This window comes from Leucopleurus acutus (assembly GCF_964270905.1).
Source record: "Leucopleurus acutus genome assembly, chromosome: 1".
NCBI lineage: Eukaryota > Metazoa > Chordata > Mammalia > Artiodactyla > Delphinidae > Leucopleurus > Leucopleurus acutus.
Window position 1 is genome coordinate 188,017,529 of NC_139142.1, and position 22,470 is coordinate 188,039,998.

The window sequence follows — 22,470 nt, forward strand, 5'->3', positions numbered from 1 at the left end:
TAGTCTAATGAGCAGGAATGAGGCAAACCTTATGATTCAACAGAAATGGAATTTAATAAACAGAAATTATCAACTTGAAGGAGTTTGTATCTAAGACTGTTATTTAAACCTCTGTTATCTGAACTGAGCCATATTTCTGTCACAAATGAACACACTTTTCCTGTTCCAAAAGTTTTGACATTTTAACCTTTGCTTCAGGCCTTGGATCTTGTCACAATGATCCATTCCTGCAGCCTGATTGGTTTTTTTTGATGTTATCTTACTGTTAAAATACTCAGTTTTTCGAGTTCCTTTGAGCCCATTGGTTACTCTACAGCATGCAATAGGATTTCTGTTTCTCCTGCTTGCATTCATTCCCATTAATCACTTAGAACTTGGGAAATGGAAGAAAGGCAAGACAGCCTATCAGTAGTTGAAGAAAGTGAGACTGAAAATTCTACCTTATCTTTTCTAAGGATCAAGGTTGGGGTAATTCACTGCCCAAAGTTATTGAATTAGCCCTCAAAACTTGATTCATGGTTTTTGTTGCTTTCATATTTTATATACTTCTGGGGTTTTACTCCTATATGTACCCAGCTACTAAGAAGAAAAAACCCTTTAACATAAACATTTAAGATTATAAATGGAGGGCTTCCCTGGTGGTGCAGTCGTTGAGAGTCCGCCTGCCGACGCAGGGGACACGGGTTCGTGCCCCGGTCCGGGAAGATCCCACATGCTGCGGAGCGGCTGGGCCCGTGAGCCATGGCCGCTGAGCCTGCGCGTCCAGAGCCTGTGCTCCGCAGCGGGAGAGGCCACAACAGTGAGAGGCCCGCGTACCGCAAAAAAAAAAAAAAAAAAAAAAAAAGATTATAAATGCAGTCATCCTGTCTTATTTTGTAATTTTAATAATCCTTATTTTGTAGCTTTAATAATTAACGACTTCATCACAAGGTGGTTTTAAATCTGTTTCGAAGATAGGCTATGAAGTTGCTTTTATTGATGCAGGAATAAAATGGGAATTTATGAATCATATGAACAAACTGAAATGAATATGGTAGAGATTAATAGGAGACATGTGATGAGAATGGTGTTGTGTGGTATGATGTTACTAGGCCCCCTCAAGGACTAAAAGGGGTGTGTGGAGATAATATTGAATACCTTTTTTTTTTTTTTATCAGCTTTGTAAGTCTCTTCTTGATGCTTCGAGCCAGCAGTAGGAGAGGATATCAGATGAGGGAATGGGCATGTGGGAAAAACTTATGCTGCCGAGGATCTGCTTCTTTCTTTTATACTCGTAGACCCGATAACTAAAGTCCTAGGGAAAGCAAGATAACTTTCTATAAGATGATGTTCTCTAAGGAACATCTCCAGCTGTGAATTAAAGAACTTCTATACTAATAGGGAGCAAGGTAAAATTGAGTGTGCATTTGAAAGAACGCTATTGTCACTAAATTGGAATTAAAAAGAATAATAAATAAAAAACAAAAAAACAAGTATTGTTATTGGGTGCATTTTGAATACTTTTTTACCCCATGAAAAGAAATCTTATTACTAGAACAAAGGCTAAAGGATCTCAAGTTGTTTCTGAATTTAAAACTTTACTTTTTATGATAACCTGAAGGTTGACCTCATTTAATTTTTGACAAAATACAGAATAATTTACAGTGTCATAAAATGTACCAGATGACATAGTTTGTATTTATAAAACACCTAGCTTAAATATTCATATAATTTATTATTTTATTGAAAATGCTGTTCTATTATTTAATAGCTTAATGTATCAGTCTGAGTTTTAGGACCAAACTTTCAAAAATAAATATGGTTAATTTAAGTGATTTCCTTGACAAATGAAAATAATTTTTACTGTATGTATCACAAGTGCTTTTTAGTAGCTGAATATTTATAAACAGTAATTGAAGGCCTGTTGAATACTATTACCATTTGTATTGCAAATAATTGGATTTAAACTGCAAACAATAAATCCATATGGCTTATTATACTCGTTTGATTATTCACTTGCTTAGCATTTGATTTCCCTGCTGGATATGAAGCAAGAGCAAAATAATGGTTGTCCACTTGTATCACCATGATACCAGCTCTTCATCGAAATTATGTTTATAAAATTATTCCAGGTAGTACATTCTGAGAACAATTTTCTGTTATTGCAGGGACTTCAGTTATGCTTATGACTATGTTATATGCAATCATTAATGTTCTTCTTTTCTGCTTCATTAGGGTACAGTTTTGGAATAGCTATAGGGAAGAAGAGGTTTCTTAGGTTTCATAATTTTACTATTGATTCTCTCAATGATGTGACAATTAAATTTGATTTCCAAGACGGCTTTCAAATACCACTGAATAATTTGGGTAGGTATGCCATCATCAACATCATTTTTTCATTCTTTTTGACAAACAGTGGCATACCAAATAGATGAGCAGGAAACAGTGGTTCCCGCATTATACACTATAACCTTGTCAAGCATTGCAAAAAAATCTATGAAAGCCCAGGGAATGTTCCACATTTATTTTATAGGCTTCTAAATAGTAAGTTGACCGGCATGGTCTGTACTGCAGCATACAGAAGAGCATCGGGACTCAGTATCGTTTTCCATAGTCCTGGCAAAAGCTGGGACTATTTGATCCAATTCTTTCCGGAGAAAAACGCAACAAAATAGGATCTCTTTTGAATTCTTCACTGAATTACTTATTTTGGTGGGCAGTCCCAGTGTAATGTTTTCCCTGGATATCATCTTTGCTGGGTTATAACTTTCTAAGTTATGAGATGAATTTGGTCATGGACTACAGCCCATAACAGTGTTTTAGGGAGTACACTCACAATTAGTTATTTTACTGGGGAATATATTGAAGTAACAATATCAGCCAGACCATTTGCAAAGATAAATGGTACGGTTAAATATTTCATTCTTTAAAAATATATTGACCCAAAGTGGATATAGGCCTGAATTATTGCCTGGTGTATTAAATAAGTTTACCAGTGGTGGCTCTGCATCTAACACACTGACCCTTGTTTTTAACAGCTCACTTCCTCTCATTGGTCTCGAACGTGGATTCTCCTTCCTCAAACTTACGAAGCAGAGTTTTTCTTTCCACAAATAACCAACAGGGTTGTCAGGTATTTGAAAGCACACAGCATTTGAATTACTTTCCACATTTGGGAACTTCTTTATTATAATTATTTGGACTTTCATTATTTTTCACAGATTACATTTTATTACTTCTCCAGCCAGATGAATGGCAAATTAACAGTTGGCTTTCAAACTACCTGTGGTGGTCCTACAAGGCATTTATGGCAAAGCACGGCTGGGCTCCACAATCAGTGGGAGAGGCATGTCCTCAAAATCCAGAGCCCCCAGAGATTTCAGGTATGCACGTTGTATTTTCTGTGTTTGAAGGAGAACGATAAAGTATAGATGTTTTGCACCAGGTGAATTAAAAGCAGGATGATTAATCATCCCAGTTGTCTGAGGACTGAGGAATTTGCCAGAACTTCAAGTGCTGGAACCAAACAGTCAGAAAATTGGGATGGCCAGTCACCCTAAAAGACAATTTTAAAAAGTTTTAAATTTATGTATCAAAACTAAGGTTGTTATGTATTAACATACACTGATATATAAGTAAAACATGACCTTCTAATACTCTTCCTAATTTCTTGAATCCCTCCACTTTCCTTAAAAGCTCTCACTCTTCCAATCTTCTCTTTCTTTTCATTTCTTATTCTTAAGAATCACTTCCCTTCCAAAGTTTTCTCATGCTTTTGATAGAATGGGACTATCTTAGGTAATGAGGAAATAGACAGGTTGATTTAAATACTAATTCCAAATGCTGTTGAAGTGGAATCATTGTCATATTCATTTCATGGTGAAAGTCAAATTATTCAATACAGCCTTCATTTTCCAAAATAAATTTGAGAATTAAAGCCAGTGCAAGCCTATAAAAGACAAACTTATTTATGCAGCCTAATAAAACTTACGGATGGTGGAAATTATAATCCAATAATTATTATGGGAGTTCTTGGAAGAGAATTGCCCACTTTAACATTTTGGACAGCCAAGCAGAATTTTCCAGTAAAAATGGGATCCTACAGCATTTTGTTCTGAACGAATTTGCTTTTTTGAAAAATTTTAAATCTTTATTGGAGTGTAATTGCTTTACAATGGTATGTTAGTTTCTGCTGTATAACAAAGTGAATCAGCTATACATATACATATACCCCCACATACCCTACCTCTTGCGTCTCCCTCCCCACTTCCCTATCCCACCCCTCTAGGTGGTCACAAAGCACCGAGCTGATCTCCCTGTGCTATGTGGATGCTTCCCACTAGCTATCTATTTTATGTTTAGTAGTGTATATATGTCCATGCCACTCTCTCACTTTGTCCCAGCTTCCCCTTCCCTGTGTCCTCAGGTCCATTGTCTGCATCTGCGTCTTTATTCCTGTCCTGCCCTAGGTTCATCAGAACCATTTTTGTTTTTTTTTTTTTTAGATGCCATATATATGAGTTAGAATGCGACAATTGTTTTTCTCTTTCGTACTTCACTCTGTATGACAGTCTCTAGGTCCATCCACCTCACTACAAATAACTCAATTTCGTTTCTTTTTCTGGCTGAGAATATTCCATTGTATATATGTGCCACATCTTCTTTATCCATTCATCTGTTGATGGACACTTAGGTTGCTTCCATGTCCTGGCTATTATACATAGAGCATTCTGGTACATGACTCTTTTTGAATTATGGTTTTCTCAGGGTATATGCCCAGGAGTGGGATTGCTGGATCATATGGTAGTTCTATTTTTAGGTTTTAAAGGAACCTCCTTAGTATTCTCCATAGTGGCTGTATCAATTTACATACCAACCAGCAGTGCAAGAGGGTTCCCTTTTCTCCATACCCTCTCCAGCATTTATTGTTTGTAGATTTGTTTATGATGGCCATTCTGACCGGGATGAGGTGATACCTCATTGCGGTTTTGATTTGCATTTCTCTAATGATTAGTGATGTTGAGCATTCTTTCATGTGTTTGTTGCCAATCTGTGTATCTTTCTTGGAGAAATGTCTATTTAGGTCTTCTGCCCATTTTTGGATTGGGTTGTTTGTTTCTTTAATATTGAGCTGCATGAGCTGTTTATATATTTTGCAGATTAATCCTTTGTCCGTTGATTCGTTTGCAAATATTTTCTCCCATTCTGAGGGTTGTCTTTTCCTCCTGTTTATGGTTTGCTTTGCTGTGCAAAAGCTTTGAAGTTTCATTAGGTCCATTTTTTAATTTTTGTTTTTATTTCCATTACTCTAAGAGGTGGATCAAAAAAGATCTTGCTGTGAATTATGTCAAATAGCATTCGTCCTATGCTTTCCTCTAAGAGTTTTATAGTGTCTGGTTTTACATTTAGGTCTCAAATCCATTTTGAGTTTATTTTTGTGTATGGTGTTAGGGAGTGTTCTAATTTCATTCTTTTACATGTAGCTGTCCAGTTTTCCCGGCACCACTTATTGAAGAGACTGTCTTTTCTCCATTGTATATCTTTGCCTCCTTTGTCATAGATTAGTTGACCATAGGTGTGTGGGTTTATCTCTGGGCTTTCTATCTTGTTCCATTGATCTATGTTTCTGTTTTTGTACCAGTACCATATTGTCTTGATTACTGCATACTGATTACTTGATACTACTTTGTAGTATAGTCTGAAGTCAGGGAGTCTGATTCCTCCAGCTCCATTTTTTGCCCTCAAGACTGCTTTGGCTATTCAGGGTTTTTGTGTCTCCATACAAATTTTAAGATGATTTGTTCTAGTTCCATAAAAAATGCCATTGGTAATTTGATAGGGATTGCACTGAATCTGTAGATTGCTTTGGGTAGTATAGTCATTTTCACAATATTGATTCTTCCAATCCAAGAACATGGTATATCTCTCCATCTGTTGGTGTCATCTTTAATTTCTTTCATCAGTGTCTTACAGTTTTCTGCATAGTGGTCTTTTGTCTCCCTAGGTAGGTTTATTCCTAGGTATTTTATTGTTTTTGTTGCAGTGGTAAATGGAAGTGTTTCCTCAATTTCTTTTTCAGATTTTTCATCATTAGTGTATAGGAATGCAAGAGATTTCTGTGCGTTAATTTTGTATCCTGCAACTTTACCAAATTCATTGATTAGCTCTAGTAGTTTTCTGGTGGCATTTTTAGGAGTCTCTATATATGGTATCATGGCATCTACAAACAGTGACAGTTTTACTTCTTCTTTTCCAATTTGTATTTCTTTTATTTCTTCTCTGATTGCCATGGCTAGGACTTCCAAAACTATGTTGAATAATAGTGGTGAGAGTGGACATCCTTGTCTTGTTCCTGATCTTAGAGGAAATTCTTTCTGTTTTTCACCATTGAGAATGATGTTTGCTGTGGGTTTGTCGTATATGGCCTTTATTATGTTGAGGTAGTTTCCCTCTATGCCCACTTTCTGGAGAGTTTTTTATCATAAATGGGTGTTGAATTTTGTCAAAAGATTTTTCTGCATCTATTGAGATGATCATATGGTTTTTATTCTTCAGTTTGTTAATATGGTGTATCACATTGATTGATTTGGATATATTGAAGAATCCTTGCATCCCTGGGATAAATCCCATTTGTTCGTGGTGTATGATCCTTTTAATGTGTTGTTGGATTCTGTTTGCTAGTATTTTTTTTGAGGAATTTTGCATCTATATTCATCAGTGATGTTGGTTGGTAATTTTCTTTTTTTGTAGTATCTTTGTCTGGTTTTGGCATCAGGGTGATGGTGGCCTCATAGAATGAGTTTGGGAGTGTTCCTTCCTCTGCAGTTTTTTGGAAGAGTTTGAGAAAGATGGGTGTTAGCTCTTCTCTAAATAGAATTCACCTGTGAAGATCTGGTCCTGGACTTTTGTTTGTTTCAAGATATTTAATCGCAGTTTCAATTTCATTTCTTGTGATTTGTTCATATTTTCTGGTTCTTCCAGGTTCAGTCTTGGAAGGTTATACCTTTCTAAGAATTTGTCCATTTCTTCCAGGTTGTCCATTTTATTGGCATAGAGTTGCTTGTAGTAGTCTCTTAGGATGCTTTGTATTTCTGCGGTGTCTGTTGTAACTTCTCCTTTTTCATTTCTAATTTTATTGATTTGAGTCCTCTTCCTCTTTTTCTTGATGAGTCTGGCTAATGGTTTATCAATTTTGTTTATCTGCTCAAAGATCCACCTTTTGGTTTTATTGATCTCTGCTATTGTTTTCTTTGTTTCTATTTCATTTATTTCTGCTCTCATCTTGATTTCTTCCCTTCTGCTAACTTTGGGTTTTGTTTGTTCTTTCTCTAGTTCCTTTAGGTGTAAGGTTAGATTGTTTATTTGAGATTTTTTTTTGTTTCCTGAGGTAGGCTTGTATAGGTATAAACTTCTCTCTTAGAACTGCTTTTGCTGCATCCCATAGGTTTTGGATCATTGTGTTTTCATTGTCATTTGTCTCTAGGCATTTTTTGATTTCCTCTTTGATTTCTTCAGTGATCTCTTGGTTATTTAGTAACGTATTGTTGAGCCTCCACGTGTTTGTGTTTTTTACGTTTTTTTTTCCCTGTAATTCATTTCTAATCTCATAGTGTTGTGGTCAGAAAAGATGCTTGATATGATTTCAGTTTTCTTAAACTTACTGAGGCTTGATTTGTGACCCAAGATGTGATCTATACTGGAGAATGATCCGTGTGCACTTGAGAAGAAAGTGTAATCTGCTTTTTCTGGCTGGAGTGTCCTATAAATACCAATTAAATCTATCTGTTCTATTGTGTTATTTATAGCTTCTCTTTCCTTATTTATTTTCATTTTGGACGTTCTGTTCATTGGTGTAAATGAGGTGTTAAAGTCCCCTACTACGATTGTGTTACTGTCGATTTCCCCTTTTATGGCTGTTAGCATTTGCCCTATGTATTGAGGTGCTCCTATGTTGGGTACATAAATATTTACAATTGTTATATCTTCTACTTGGATTGATCCCTTGATCATTATGTTGTGTGCTTGTCTCTTGTAATAGTCTTTATTTTAAAGTCTATTTTATCTGATATGAGAATTGCTACTCCAGCTTTCTTCTGATTTCCATTTGCACAGACTGTCTTTCTCCACTCCTCACTTTCAGTCTGTATGTGTCCTAGGTCCGAAGTGGGTCTCTTGTAGACCGCATATATACAGGTTTTGTTTTTGTATCTATTCAGCCAGTCTATGTCTTTTGGTTGGAGCATTTAATCCATTTAAATTTAAGGTAGTTATCGATATGTATGTTCCTATTACCATTTTCTTAATTATTCTGGGTTAGTTATTGTAGGTCTTGTCCTTCTGTTGTGTTTTCTGCCTTGAGAAGTTCCTTTAGTATTTGTTGTAAAGCTGGTATGGTGGTGCTGAATTCCCTTAGCTTTTGCTTGTCTTTAAGCTTTTGATTTCTCCATCGAATGTGAATGAGATCCTTGCTGGGTAGAGTAATCTTCGTTGTAGATTTTTCTCTTTCATCACTTTCAATATGTCCTGCCACTCCCCTCTGGCTTGCAGAGTCTCTGCTGAAAGATCAGCTGTTACCCTCATGGGATTCCCTTGTATGTTATTTGTTGCTTTTAGTTTAGTGCTTTTAATATTTTTTCCTTGTATTTAGTTTTTGATAATTTGATTAATATATGTCTTGGCATGTTTCTCTTTGGATTTATCCTGTATGGGACTCTCTGTGCTTCCTCGACTTGATTGACAATCCTTACCCATGCTAGGGAAGTTTTCAACTATAATCTGTTCAAGTATTTTCTCAGTCCCTTCGTTCTTCTTCTGGGACCCCTATAATTCGAATGTTGGTGCATTTAGTGTTGTCCCAGAGGTCTCTGAGGCTGTCCTCAATTCTTTTAATTCTTTTTTCTTTATTCCGCTCTGTGATAGTTATTTCCACTATTTTATCTTCCATGTCACTTATCTGTTCTTCTGCCTCAGTTATTTTGCTATTGATTTTTTCTAGAGAATTTTTAGTTTCATTTATTGTGGTGTTCACCATTGTTTGTTTGCTCTTTAGTTCTTCTAGGTCCTTGTTAAACGTTTCTTTTATTTTCTCCAGTCTATTTCCAAGATTTAGATCACCTTTACTGTCATTACTCTGAATTGTTTTTCATTTAGACTACCTATTTCCTCTTCATTTGTTTTGTCTGGTGGGTTTTTACCTTGCTTCTTCATGTGCTGTGTAGTTCTGTCTTCTCATTTTGCTTAACTTACTGTGTTTGGGGTCTTCTTTTTGCAGGCTGCAGGTTCGTTTTTCCTGTTGTTTTTGGTGCCTTCCCCCAGTGGCTAAGGTTGGTTCAGTGGGTTGTGTAGGCTTCCTGATGGAGGGGACTGGTGCCTGTGTTCTGATGGATGAGGCTGGATCTTGTCTTTCTGGTGGGCAGGTCCACGTCTGGTGGTGTGTTTTGGCGTGTCTGTGAACTTATTATGATTTTAGGCAGCCTCTCTGCTAATCGGTGTGTTTGTGTTCCTGTCTTGCTCGTTATTTGGCACAGGTTGTCCAGCACTGTAGCTTGCTGGTCGTTGAGTGGAGCTGGGTTTTCACATTGAGACAGAGCTCTCTGAGAGAGCTTTTGTCATTTGATATTACGTGTGGCTGGGAGGTCTCTGGTGGACCAGTGTCCTGAAGTTGGCTCTCCCACCTGAGAGGCTCAGGCCTGACCCCCAGCCGGAGCACCAAGGCCCTGTCAGCCACACAGCTCAGAAGAAAAGGGAGAAAAAGAAAGAAAGGAAGAAAGGAAGAAAAATAAAGTAAAATAGAGTTATTAAAATAAAATATAAAAAATATATTATTAAAAATAAAAATTTAAAAGAAATAAGAAAGGAAGAAGAGAGCAACCAAACTAAAAACAAATCCACCAATGATAAGAAGTGCTAAAAACTGTACTAAAAATACAAAAAACCCACAAAAAACGGACAGACACATCCCCAGGACAAATGGTAAGATCAAAGCTATACAGACAGAATCACACAAAGAAGCATCCACATACACTCTCACAAAAGGGGAAAAAAGGAAAAATACATATATATGAAAAGAGAGCAACCAAATCAATAAACATACCAGTGATAATAAACTCTAAATACTAAACTAAGAGAAACAGAAAACCAGACACAATTAGATGCAGAAAGCAAACCCCAAGTCAACGGTTGCTCCCAAAGCCCATCAGCTCAATTCTGGGGTGATTCGTTGTCTATTCAGTGATTCCACAGATGCAGGTACTTCAATTTGATTGTGGAGATTTAATCCGCTGCTCCTGAGGCTGCACAGAGAGATTTCCCTTTCTCTTCTTTGTTCGCACAGCTCCTGGGGTTCAGCTTTGGATCTGGCCCCGCCTCTTTGTGTAGGTCACCTGAGGGCTTCTGTTCCCACCCAGACGTTACGGGGTTAAAATAGCAGCTGATTCGGGGGCTCTGGTTCACTCAGGCCAGGGGGAGGGAGTGGTACGGAATGCAGGGCGAGCCTATGGTGGCAGAGGCTGGCGTGATGTTGCAGTAGTCTGAGGCATGCTGTGTGTCCTCCTGGGGAAGTTGTACCTGGATCACGGGACCCTGGCAGTGGCAGGTTGCACAGCCTCCCGGGAGGGGAGGTGTGGATAGTGACCTGTGCTTGCACACAGGCTTCTTGGTGGCTGCAGCAGTAGCCTCAGCATTTCATGTCTGTCTCTGGTGTCCGCGCTGATAGCTGTGACTCGTGCCCATCTCTGGAGCTCATTTAGGCGGTGCTCTGAATCCCCTCTCCTCGCACACCCTGGAACAATGGCCTCTTAACCCTTAGGCAGGTCCAGACTTTTCTTGGACTGCCTCCCGGGTAGGTAGTCTTGGACTACCTCCCGGGTAGCTGTGGCACACTAGCTCCCTTTCGGCTGTGTTCTCGCAGCCAACCCCAGTCCTCTTCCTGGAATCTGATCTCCGAAGCCCGAGCCTCTGCTCCCAGCCCCCGCCTGCCCCGGTGGGTGAGCAGAGAAGCCCCTCAGGCTGGTGAGTGCTGGTCAGCAGTGATCCTCTGTGAGAGAATGTCTTCACTTTGCCCTCTGCACACCTGTTGCTGTGCTCTCCTCCATGGCTCCGAAGATTCCCCCCTGCCCAACCCTCATCTCCTCCAGTGAAGGGGCTTCCTAGTGTGTGGAAACTTTTCCTCCTTCCCAGCTCCCTCCCAGAGATGCAGGTCCCATCCCTGTTCTTTTGTCTCTGTTCTTTTCATTTTTCTTTTGCCCTACCCAGCTACGTAGGGAGTTTCTTGCCTTTTGGGAGCCTGAGGTCTTCTGCCAGCGTTCAGTACGTGTTCTGTAGGAACCCTTCCTCGTGTAGATGTATTTTTGATGTATTTGTGGGGAGGTAGGTGATCTCCGTGTCCTACTCCTCTGCCATCTTGAAGCTATCTCTCCAAATTTGCTTTTTAAACCTGGTTCGTGAGCCAAATTAACCCAAGTAGGTTTCTTTTAGCATCTATTATTAGAATAGTATAATATTTTATAATTTTGATGCAGAATAGAAAATCATTTGATATTTGATGGATTTAGCACTTGCCTGAATATAGAGATTGAATTGGATTGAATTTTGAGTGGCACAGAGGGAAGATGGGAGAATGAGCAGGACCTCTAGTATAAAAATTGAGTTATAAACTATAAGAATGGCACATTTTCTTAATTGATCTGTCATAAAATCACTGAAGTTTGGAATTTTCAGGGTTTTGTAAAACTAAATGGGGTTCCAAAGAAGATGAAAGAAAATCACTTAGTAGGCAGTTAAGTGACTCCTAGATGATAGGACTTAAGGAGAACAGAACTGTGTAGTGGGAAACATGATTCTGTCATTTGAGGCATTGTACTCTCTTGAAATCCAATATTATTGGTGTATATGGGGGTGGGAGGTGGTATTTGAAGCCATCAGGCATTTAAGTCCTCCTGTGAGGGATTGATCAGGCATGGGGCTGAGACGCCCTGTGTCCCTGCCTTTAGTGGCGAGTGCTGTGCAGAATGAGAACCCCAGCCACCAATAATGCATCCAATCTGTTGTGGATGTTCAGGTGTCATTAGTTACTATAGAGAAGTTTCTAGTTTATTTTTTATGGTTTTGTTTTACAAGAGAACAAAACAGAGCCAAGGGTGCCTTTGAAGGGACTGAGTCACATTGACTAGATGCTGAAGGATGAGTTTGCTAAAGTGCCTCTGCATACTTGTCTAAACTTTAAGGACTGAGATGGGACTCTTGTCTGTGTATAAACTTTATCAGTACTTACACATCTTTTCCAACTTTGAAACAGAGTGGATGGTAAAAGAGTCTTAAGCTGTCTTTGTCACGCATTGTGCCTTCTTATATTTAACGGTCTCTGTCTTTCAGTCAAGGTCTTTGTTAGTAGCACAACGGAGATTTGATGCTGGGCAGAGGAGAAACTTGCTGCTTGTAGGTTAAACCTTTTAAAATAACTCCTTTGCTTTTCTCAGCTGTCCATTCCCACGTAGCATCCTATGGGTGTTGATGATTAAATACGTGTAGTAGATAAACGTAAAACTTAAAATTCCCAAATATATTACCTCCAGGGCATTTCAGCTTCAGCAGAGGCAGCGAGGTTATCCACCTGCACACTTGAAAATGCAGCAGTATCTTCAACCGAAGCAGATGCACATGTAGCATATTAATTGGTTTCTCAAAATACTTTATTGCTGACGTGAAAACAGTGCTTCTACCTTAAAGGCTTTGTAAAAAATTAGGAAACCCTATGACTCTCTTGGGATCCTTTGGCTACACCAGTCTTTAAGATTGCAGGTATGTTTTAGTTCTGTCCTGTCAGCAAGTGAACAGATGTTCATTTGCTTTTGTTGAGCTGGGCCACAGAGATGTGCTGTGCTTGGAATATTGTCTGCCACCGTGTAGTAGCTCTTTCCTAAAAAGCTTAAGCAAGAGGCTTATTTGAGGCCATTTTGTAATCAGCGTCTCCAGGCAATATCTGCTGCCTCATCAATTTACAGGCCTCCGAGAATTATTCTGTGTTTTGCAATTTCTTCTCCATTCTGCCTTCTGATAGTTTTAAAGCCGTGTATGCTTCCTTTAGAAATAGCCAAATAGTAGATTTATCCCAGCTGGACCCTGGCTTAGCATGGGTTTCTGAGAAAGCCTCTGGATCTGGCTCCTGTGTGTGGGCTTTCTCACCTTCATCTGGAAAGGACTAGGTCCATTTCTTAATAAACCTGAATCATATGTTAATTTCTGAGAGAATAAACAAGGAATGGTGTTTACACAGTTAGTCCACAAAGATGGCAGTATTTCAGAAAGTTTCTGGAGATGTTTAAGGAATAGCATCTAGCACTGATTGATCACTTACTGTGTGTAAAGCACTGCATTTGGTCCTTCATGTATATTATCTTACTGACCCTTCACGGCAGTCCTCTGAACTGTAATTTACCCCACTGTTCACATTTGTATTATGAGCTTTAGAGAATGAAATAACCTACCAAATCCCACACAAAATTAGAACATAGGATAGTTTGATTTCAGATCTCAGTCATTTAGTCACTGAGCCGTGATAATTTTGTATCATGTTAAAGCACTATAAGGATTTATAAAATATAGAAAAAAATTCCAACCTCTAGATTTGGTCAGATCTAATGTGACTCATTAAATATCCTTTTGTCTGCTGTGTTAGATGAAACATTACTATGCATTGCGTGGTGCTGATTAACTGCAATCACATTTCTCAAAATTGCAGATATAAGCAATTAATTTTACTATTTTCTTCAAATATTCATAGAAGCAAAGAATATAGGCTAAATGTACAGCAAAAATTCAGTCTCAAATTCAAGTGAAAAATTCCCTCATCCATGTTTTTTTCTGGCTCTTGAAGGGAGCTCACCTATTGGTTTTATGGGTAGGAAGGAATGAGTACTGTGTTACTAATTATATCACCGACTATGGTTTTCAAGTTGAATGTCTGGATTCTTGAGAAGTCAGTGCCTGAATTTTAAAAAGATACTGAATCATTTTTAATATGCTACTATCTACTTGTTATTTCTTCGATATTCCATTTAGAAATGCCAGAGAGTTCTCACCACTCTCCTATTCAGAAACAATAGGCTTTATTAATATGAACAAAAGATGTTACTACTAATAATAAACTATTAACTTAATGTTACTCTCAAACTTTTCAAAATCATAATATGAGAGACATTTTATCTTTTAATTCAAGAATACTTACAGTGTGAACACATGATGGAGAAAAGATTACTGTCATCTTTTTGTGTTTCACGTGTTTACTTGAGAAATAATATTGAATGTGTACTACTAATTAAGAAAACTTTCACACGGTAAATATAACTACAAGGGTTTCTCTTCGTGTAGTTACTAGTGTAATCCAAGTGAATTTATGTCCATTTTTCACCTACCATCAAAGTTTCCTCTGAGATTTAAATCAAGTGTTCTGAGCCCTAAGCTTCGCTTCAAAAGCCAACTTCTCTTAAAATGTTTGATGTGAAAGGAATTTGTCTCATGTTTGTTGTTTGTTTATTTTATTATTTTTTAAAACATCTTTATTGGAGTATAATTGCTTTACAGTGGTGTGTTAGTTTCTGCTTTATAACAAAGTGAATCAGCTATACATATACATATATCCCTGTATCTCCTCCCTCCCATCCTCCCTATCCCACTGCTGTAGGTGGTCACAAAGCACCGAGCTGATCTCCCTGTGCTATGCAGCTGCTTCGCACTAGCTATCTATCTTACATTTGGTAGTGTATATATGTCCATGCCACTCTCTCACTTCGTCCCAGCTTACCCTTCCCCCTCCCCATGTCTTCAAGTCCATTCTCTATGTCTGCGTCTTTATTCCTGTCCTGCCCCTAGGCCCTTCAGAACCATTTTTTTTTTTTAGATTCCAAATATATGTATTAGCATACAATATTTGTTTTTCTGACTTACTTCACTCTGTATGATGGACACTAGGTCCATCTACCTCACCACAAATAAATCAATTTCGTTTCTTTAATGGCTGAGTAATATTCCATTGTATATATGTGCCACATCTTCTTTATCCATTCATCGGTTGATGGACACGTAGGTTGCTTCCATGTCCTGGCTATTGTAAATAGAGCTGCAATGAACATTTTTGGTACATGCCTCTTTTTGAATTATGGTTTTCTCAGGGTATATGCCCAGTAGTGAGATTGCTGGGTCATACGGTATTTCTATTTTTAGTTTTTAAAGGACTTTCCATACAGTTCTCCATAGTGGCTGTATCAATTTACATTCCCACCAGCAGTTCAAGAGGGTTCCCTTTTCTCCACACCCTCTCCAGCATATATTGTTTCCAGATTTTTTAATGATGCCCATTCTGACTGGTGTGAGGTGATACCTCATTGTAGGTTTGATTTGCATTTCTCTAATGATTAATGATGGTGAGCATCCTTTCATGTGTTTGTTGGTAGTCCGTATATCTTCTTTGGAGAAATGTCTATTTAGGTCTGCCCATTTTTGGACTGGATTGTTTTTTAGATATTGAGCTGCATGAGCTGCTTATATATTTTGGAGATTAATCCTCTGTCAGTTGCTTCATTTGCAAATATTTTCTCCCATTCTGAGGGTTGTCTTTTTGTCTTGTTTATTGTTTCCTTTACTGTGCAAAAGCTTTTACGTTTAATTAGGTCCCATTTGTTTATTTTTGTTTTTATTTCCTTTTCTCTAGGAGGTGGGTCAAGAAGGATCTTGCTGTGATTTATGTCATAGACTGGTCTGTCTGTGTTTTCCTCTAAGAGTTTTCTAGTGTCTGGCCTTACATTTAGGTCTTTAATCCATTTTGAATTTATTTTTGTGTATGGTGTTAGGGAGTGTTCTAATTTCATTCTTTTACGTGTAGCTGTCCAGTTTTCCCAGCACCAGTTATTAAAAAGGCTGCCTTTTCTCCATTTTATATTCTTGCCTCCTTTATCATGAATAAGGTGATCATATGTGCATGGGTTTACCTGTGGGCTTTCTATCCTGTTCCATTGATCTATATTTCTGTTTTTGTGCCAGTACCATACTGTCTTGATAACTGTAGCTGTGTAGCATAGTCTGAAGTCCAGGAGCCTGATTCCTCCAGCTCTGTTTTTCTTTCTCAAGATTTCTTTGGCTATTTGGGGTCTTTTGTGTTTCCATACAAATTTTAAGATATTTTGTCTTGGTTCCATGAAAAATGCCATTGGTAGTTTGATAGGGATTGCATTGAATCGGTAGATTGCTTTGGGTAGTAGAGTCATTTTCACGCTGTTGATTCTTCCAGTCCAAGATCATGGTATATCTCTCCATCTATTTGTATCATCTTTAATTTCTTTCATCAGTGTCTTATAGTTTTCTGAATACTGGTCTTTTGTCTCCTTAGGTAGGTTTATTCCTAAGTATTTTGTTCTTTTTATTGCAATGGTAAATGTGAGTGTTTCCTTAATTTCACTTTCAGATTTTTCATCATTAGTGTATAGGAATGCAAGAGATTTCTGTGCATTAATTTTGCATCCTGCTACTTTACCAAATTCATTGAGTAGCTCTAGTAGTTTTCTGGTAGCATCTTTAGGATTTTCTATGTATAGTATCATGTCATTTGCAAACAGTGGCAGATTTACTTCTTCTTTTCCAATTTGTATTCCTTTTATTTCTTTTTCTTCTCTGATTGCTGTGGCTAAAACTTCCAAAACTATGTTGAATAATAGTGGTGAGAGTGGACAACCTTGTCTTGTTCCTTATCTTAGAGGAAATGCTTTGAGTTTTTCACCATTGAGAATGAAGTTGGCTGTGGGTTTTTCATATATGGACTTTATTATGTTGAGGTAAGTTCCCTCTATAACTACTTTGGGTAAGGTTTTTATCATAAATGGTTGTTGAATTTTGTTGAAAGCTTTTTTCATCTGTTGAGATGATCATATGGTTTTTCTCCTTCAATTTGTTTATATGGTGTATCACATTGATTGATTTGCATATATTGAAGAATCCTTGCATTCCTGGGATAAATCCCACTTGATCATTGTGTATGATCCTTTTAATGTGTTGTTGGTTTCTGTTTCATAGTATTTTGTTGAGGATTTTTGCATCTATGTTCATGAGTGCTATTGGCCTGTAGTTTTCTTTCCTTGTGACATCATTGTCTTTCTTTTTGACATCTTTGTGACATCTTTGTTTTTGGTATCAGGGTGATGGTGGCCTCGTAGAATGAGTTGGGGCGTGTTCCTCCCTCTGCTGTATTTTGCAAGAGTTTGAGAAGAATACGTGTAAGCTCTTCTCCAAATGTTTGATAGAATTCACCTGTGAAACCATTTGGTCTTGGGCTTTTGTTTGTTGGAAGATTTTGAATCATAGTTTCAATTTCAGTGTTTGTGATTGGTCTGTTTATATTTTCTGTTTCTTCCTGGTTCAGTCTCAGGAGGTTGTGCTTTTCTAAGAATTTGTCCATTTCCTCCAGGTTGTCCATTTTATTGGCATATTGTTGTAGTAGTCTCTCATGATCCTTTGTATTTCTGCATTGTCAATTGTTGCTTCTACTTTTTCATTTCTAATTCTATTGATTTGAGTCTTCTACCTTTTTTTCTTGGTGAGTCTAGCTAATGGTTTATCAATTTTGTTTATCTTCTCAAAGAACCAGCTTTTAGTTTTACTGATCTTTTCTATTGTTTCCTTCATTTCTTTTTCATTTATTTCTGATCTGTTATTTATGATTTCTTCTGCTACCTTCGAGGTTTTTTTGTTCTTCTTTCTCTAATTGCTTTAGGTGTAAGTTTAGGTTGTTTATTCGAGATGTTTCTTGTTTCTTGAGGTAGGATTGTATTGCTGTAAAATTCGCTCTTAGAATTGCTTTTGCTGTATCCCATAGGTTTTGGATCATCGTGTTTTCATTGTCATTTGTCTGTAGGTATTCTTTGATTTCCTCTTTGATTTTTTCAGTGATCTCTTGGTTATTTAGTAGTGTATTGTTTAGCCTTCATGTGTTTGTATTTTTTTTTACAGATTTTTTCCTGTAATTGATATCAAGTCTCATAGTGGTGTGGTCGGAAAAGATATTTGATACGATTTCAATTTTCTCAAATTTACCAAGGCTTGACTTGGGACCTAAGATATGATCTGTCCTGGAGAATGTTCCATGAGCGCTTGAGTAGAAAGTGTATTCTGTTGTTTTTGGATGGAATGTCCTATAAATATCAATGAAGTCCATCTTGTTTAATGTATCATTTAAAGCCTGTGTTTCCTTATTTATTTTCATTTTGGATGATCTGTCCATTGGTGAAAGTGTGGTGTTAAAGTCCCCTACTACGATTGTGTTACCGTCAATTTCCCCTTTTATAGCTGTTAGCATTTGCCTTATGTATGGAGGTGCTCCTATGTTGGGTGCATAAATATTTACAATTGTTATATCTTCTTCTTGGATTGGTCCCTTGATCATTATGTGTGTGCTTCTTTGTCTCTTGTAATAGTCTTTATTTTAAAGTCTATTTTGTCTGATATGAGAATTGCTACTCCAGCTTTCTTCTGATTTCCATTTGCATGGAATATCTTTCTCCACTCCTCACTTTCAGTCTGTATGTGTCCTAGGTCTGAAGTAGGTCTCTTGTCGACCGCATATATACAGGTTTTGTTTTTGTATCCATTCAGCCAGTTTATGTCTTTTGGTTGGAGCATTTAATCTATTTACATTTAACGTAGTTATCAATATGTATGTTCCTATTACCATTTTCTTAATTATTCTGGGTTAGTTATTGTAGGTCTTGTCCTTCTGTTGTGTTTCCTGCCTTGAGAAGTTCCTTTAGCATTTGTTGTAAAGCTGGTATGGTGGTGCTGAATTCTCTTAGCTTTTGCTTGTCATTAAGCTTTTGATTTCTCCATCGAATCTGAATGAGATCCTTGCTGGGTAATCTTTGTTGTAGTTTTTTCCCTTTCATCACTTTAAATATGTCCTGCCACTCCCTTCTGGTTTGCAGAATTTCTGCTGGAAGATCAGCTGTTAACCTTATGGGGATTCCCTTGTATGTTATTTGTTGCTTTTTCCTTGCTGCCTTTAATATTTTTTCTTTGTGTTATTTTTTTGATAGTTTGATTAATATGTGTCTTGGTGTGTTTCTCCTTGGATTTATTCTGTATGGGACTCTCTGCACTTCCTGGACTTGATTGACTATTTTCTTACCCATATTAGGGAATTTTCAACTATAATCTCTTCAAATTTTTTTTCAGTCCGTTTCTTTTTCTGTTCTTCTTCTTGAACCCCTATAATTCGAATGTTGGTGCATTTAATGTTGTCCCAGAGGTCTCTGTGTCTCATGTTTATTTTTGCATTGGTGCAGGCCGTACCTGACTTTTGTGATGTTGCCAAACTCCTAACTCCATTATCTGTGTTGTGATCTGCTTTTATTTTGCTACTTTGCTATTCTTTGTTTTTTTGGGCCATGCCCTGCGGCATGGGGGATCTTAGTTTCCTGACCAGGGATCAAACCCTTGCCCCCTGCAGTGGAAACACAGAGTCTTAACCACTGGACCACCAGGAAATTCCCTTTTCTTTTCTTTATTTCACCTAACACAGAAAAGTGAGGTGGGGATGTTTGGAAAACCTTGTTTGCCAAAGTTTTGGAGAAAACAAAGAATGTTAATCGCTTTTCTTAGAAACATAACTACCATTTTACAAACATAACTTCTGAATATAGGGCCTCTCTTTGTAGAAAATTATCATGGGGTTCCACTTTCTTTAACTCATTCAACCTATCCCTCTTTGCAGGATCCCAACCAAAATCCCTGGTAAATCTTTTTGTTAAATACATTTAACTGGTGTATCTCATTGTGCCTGGTGGGTCTTCTGTTTCATAGCCTCACAGGTCCATTAGTAATTTCCCTACAGTTAGAGAAATTGTTCTTTACGTAAGGAAAACGTTTCCTCTTTCTGTGCTAGTGGGCTCAAAAGGCAGCCGATTTTCATACTAACATTTCTTCAGTTGGATCGAATAAATACATATTGCGAACTCTGGTGAGGAGAGGATTGAAGTTAAGAAGGTAATTTAAAATCTACTTCATTAGATCAGGTGTGAAGATATACAAGTGGCAACAGGGATGGAAAGGAGGGGGTGTTAATAGGTCCTGACTGATTGGACATGTGACTGGAGGAAAAAGTCATTCCAAAGGCCATTTTAGAGTTTTGAGCACTGAAGTGTTGAGCAGTCTTCTGAAGTTTTGAGTGTCAGGGGAGAGGTCCTAGTTGAGGAGAAAGAGTGTTATGAATCAGAAGTGACTTCATGTCATCGGAGTGAAAATATCCAGCAGGCTATGGAGATGTGGGAGGAGCACTCAAGAGAGAGGTTGACATTCCTGATGTAAATTTGTCATCAGCCTGAGTGACAGTTAAAGCCCTGAGGATGAATGGGTTTTCAGGAAGGGTGTAGCGGAAAAAAGAAGAGACTGGTGATTAGTTAAGACTTATTTCCACTTCTCTCTTTAAATGTGGCTGCTACAGGTATATGCTTAATTTGGCAAGAACTAGGGAACATATCTATGTGAGAAAGCTTTCAAGAAGAATAAAGTTAATCTGTAGAGAATAGATTTTTTTTTTATTGGTAAACACTATTCATCCAGTAGCTTAAATATTTTAATAACTATGTTATAATAATAGCTAACACTAATGCCAAGTATAGGCCAAGTGCAATTGTACATGTAATAACTCATTAATCCTTACATAAACCTTATCATATAGGTAATAACTTATTATTTTTATCAGTACCTTTTTACAAAGAAAACTGAGGCACAGAGATATTAAGTACCTTCTCCGAGGTCTTCTTGCTATGAAGTGGTGTATCTGGGATCTGAATTCAAGGAGTCTGGTTCCAAATATACACTTTAGTCACTGTGCTATATTGGCCTCATATGAAACTACCCCTATGTAACAAAATTTGATAGACCTTTCCCAGCATGGTCCTGACTTATAATTAGTCACATGGTTATTCTGTTTTATGTGAAGAGGAGATGACTTTCTGAGGGCTATATATTGATGGTTTGCTGGACACATTATGGATGTTTCTTATATTTTTAATAGACTAGTAGATAGCATCTGGTTCAAAAGAAATGTATTAGTACATCTTGTACAGAAACAAAAGAGAATGCAGCACAGAAAAATGCAGACGATCTGTTAAGCTAAGAAGCAGTATGATGTTTTGGCATAATAAAATGTTTATATTATGAACAAGGCTGAGCAATGCACACAAGTTTAATGCATCCATGAATTAAGCCTCACACATCATTGGTATTCATTAGTGAAAGTGGGATAATACTTTCCACCAACACACCAATTTTCTATTGATTTAAGTAATTAGGATTACTTGATCTTTCCAAGTTTCTCAGATTCATTATACCAGAGTATTTGCTGGTGGAGACTGGGCTGGCTTCACATCACAATATAACATTCAGTCATTTTAACAATAAGTCACTGAACAATGATTTCCAGTCAGTGTCCCAAGCTGTGTCTAGATAATGGCAGAAAATGTGCGGGAGGATACCACAAGGACATCCAAGGTAGGACTGTGAGTAAAATTCAGAGAACCAGAGGTGGAAGTGAAGCACAGATGAAAGATGCCAAGAATCAAGAGTTCAAGATGGAGCATGGGTCCAAGAACTGGTAAATACTAAATAGTATGAATGCATAGGAACCAAACTTAGGAGATGATATGGGGCAGAAACCAGGTGACTGTTGCTTCATTTCACAAACATGTTACCTAACCTAGACATGTGGGATAGAGATGACTGTACATTTTCTTGTTCTTCAAAATGTACGTTTAGATCTCTTTCCACTTGGAATTGGTATGGTCACCCAAGTGCTTCTAGGAAGTGACATGTTTCTTATTTGTAGGCTCTGTGCTATAAGACTGTCAGGTAATCATGTTCCTTGCTCTTTGTTTTTGTTTTATTTCATTTTTCTTATCCAGGTTGTTTTTGAAGGCCAGATGATTTCAACTCATGAACAGGATGAAGTCATAGCTATTGATGATATATCCTTCAGCTCAGGCTGCCTGCCTGCAAATGGTAAGAACTTTTCCTTATTTTGATCCTTATTGTATAATAAATGCAGTGCAGTTTAACTATTGTATAATGACTTTGATCTGCTCTTTATTTTTACTTAATGCTTTTGAGTGATCTGTTTCCCATTGTTCTAATACACTGTGTAACAATGACTAGATTTATGCTAGAGGTGAAGGCAGGGTATTTTTCACTGCTGAGGCTGTGAAGAGCTGAAAGGTGTAATTTAGTCTCAGATTTGGAACCTTGTAGCCATGTTTACACTGTTTAGTTAAATCTTACCCAGCGAACTCTATGCCTTCTAGGAGATCGGGAGAAAACTGGCCTCCATAGACTTGAAATTATCTTCTTGGAGAATCAATTTGACTATGCCACTGAAAGACACAAATGGAGAAATATATTAATTATAATCTATTTTCTATTTAGACTGAAACAACTAGATCAATAAACCACACAGAT

At 37.5% G+C, this 22,470-nt stretch overlaps 1 protein-coding gene across 1 annotated transcript in view; it reads left to right on the top strand.

Annotated features, from left to right (window-relative positions):
• The window catches only part of MALRD1 (MAM and LDL receptor class A domain containing 1), a gene marked incomplete at both ends in the record, with an annotated part of 584,975 nt that overhangs the window by 23,591 nt on the left and 538,914 nt on the right, over positions 1-22,470 (top strand). The window contains 3 exons of the mRNA XM_082854883.1: positions 3,018-3,112; positions 3,201-3,362; positions 21,921-22,017. Of these exons, the coding sequence (XP_082711009.1) occupies positions 3,018-3,112; positions 3,201-3,362; positions 21,921-22,017 (354 nt within the window). The remainder of the gene's footprint in view (positions 1-3,017; positions 3,113-3,200; positions 3,363-21,920; positions 22,018-22,470) is intronic.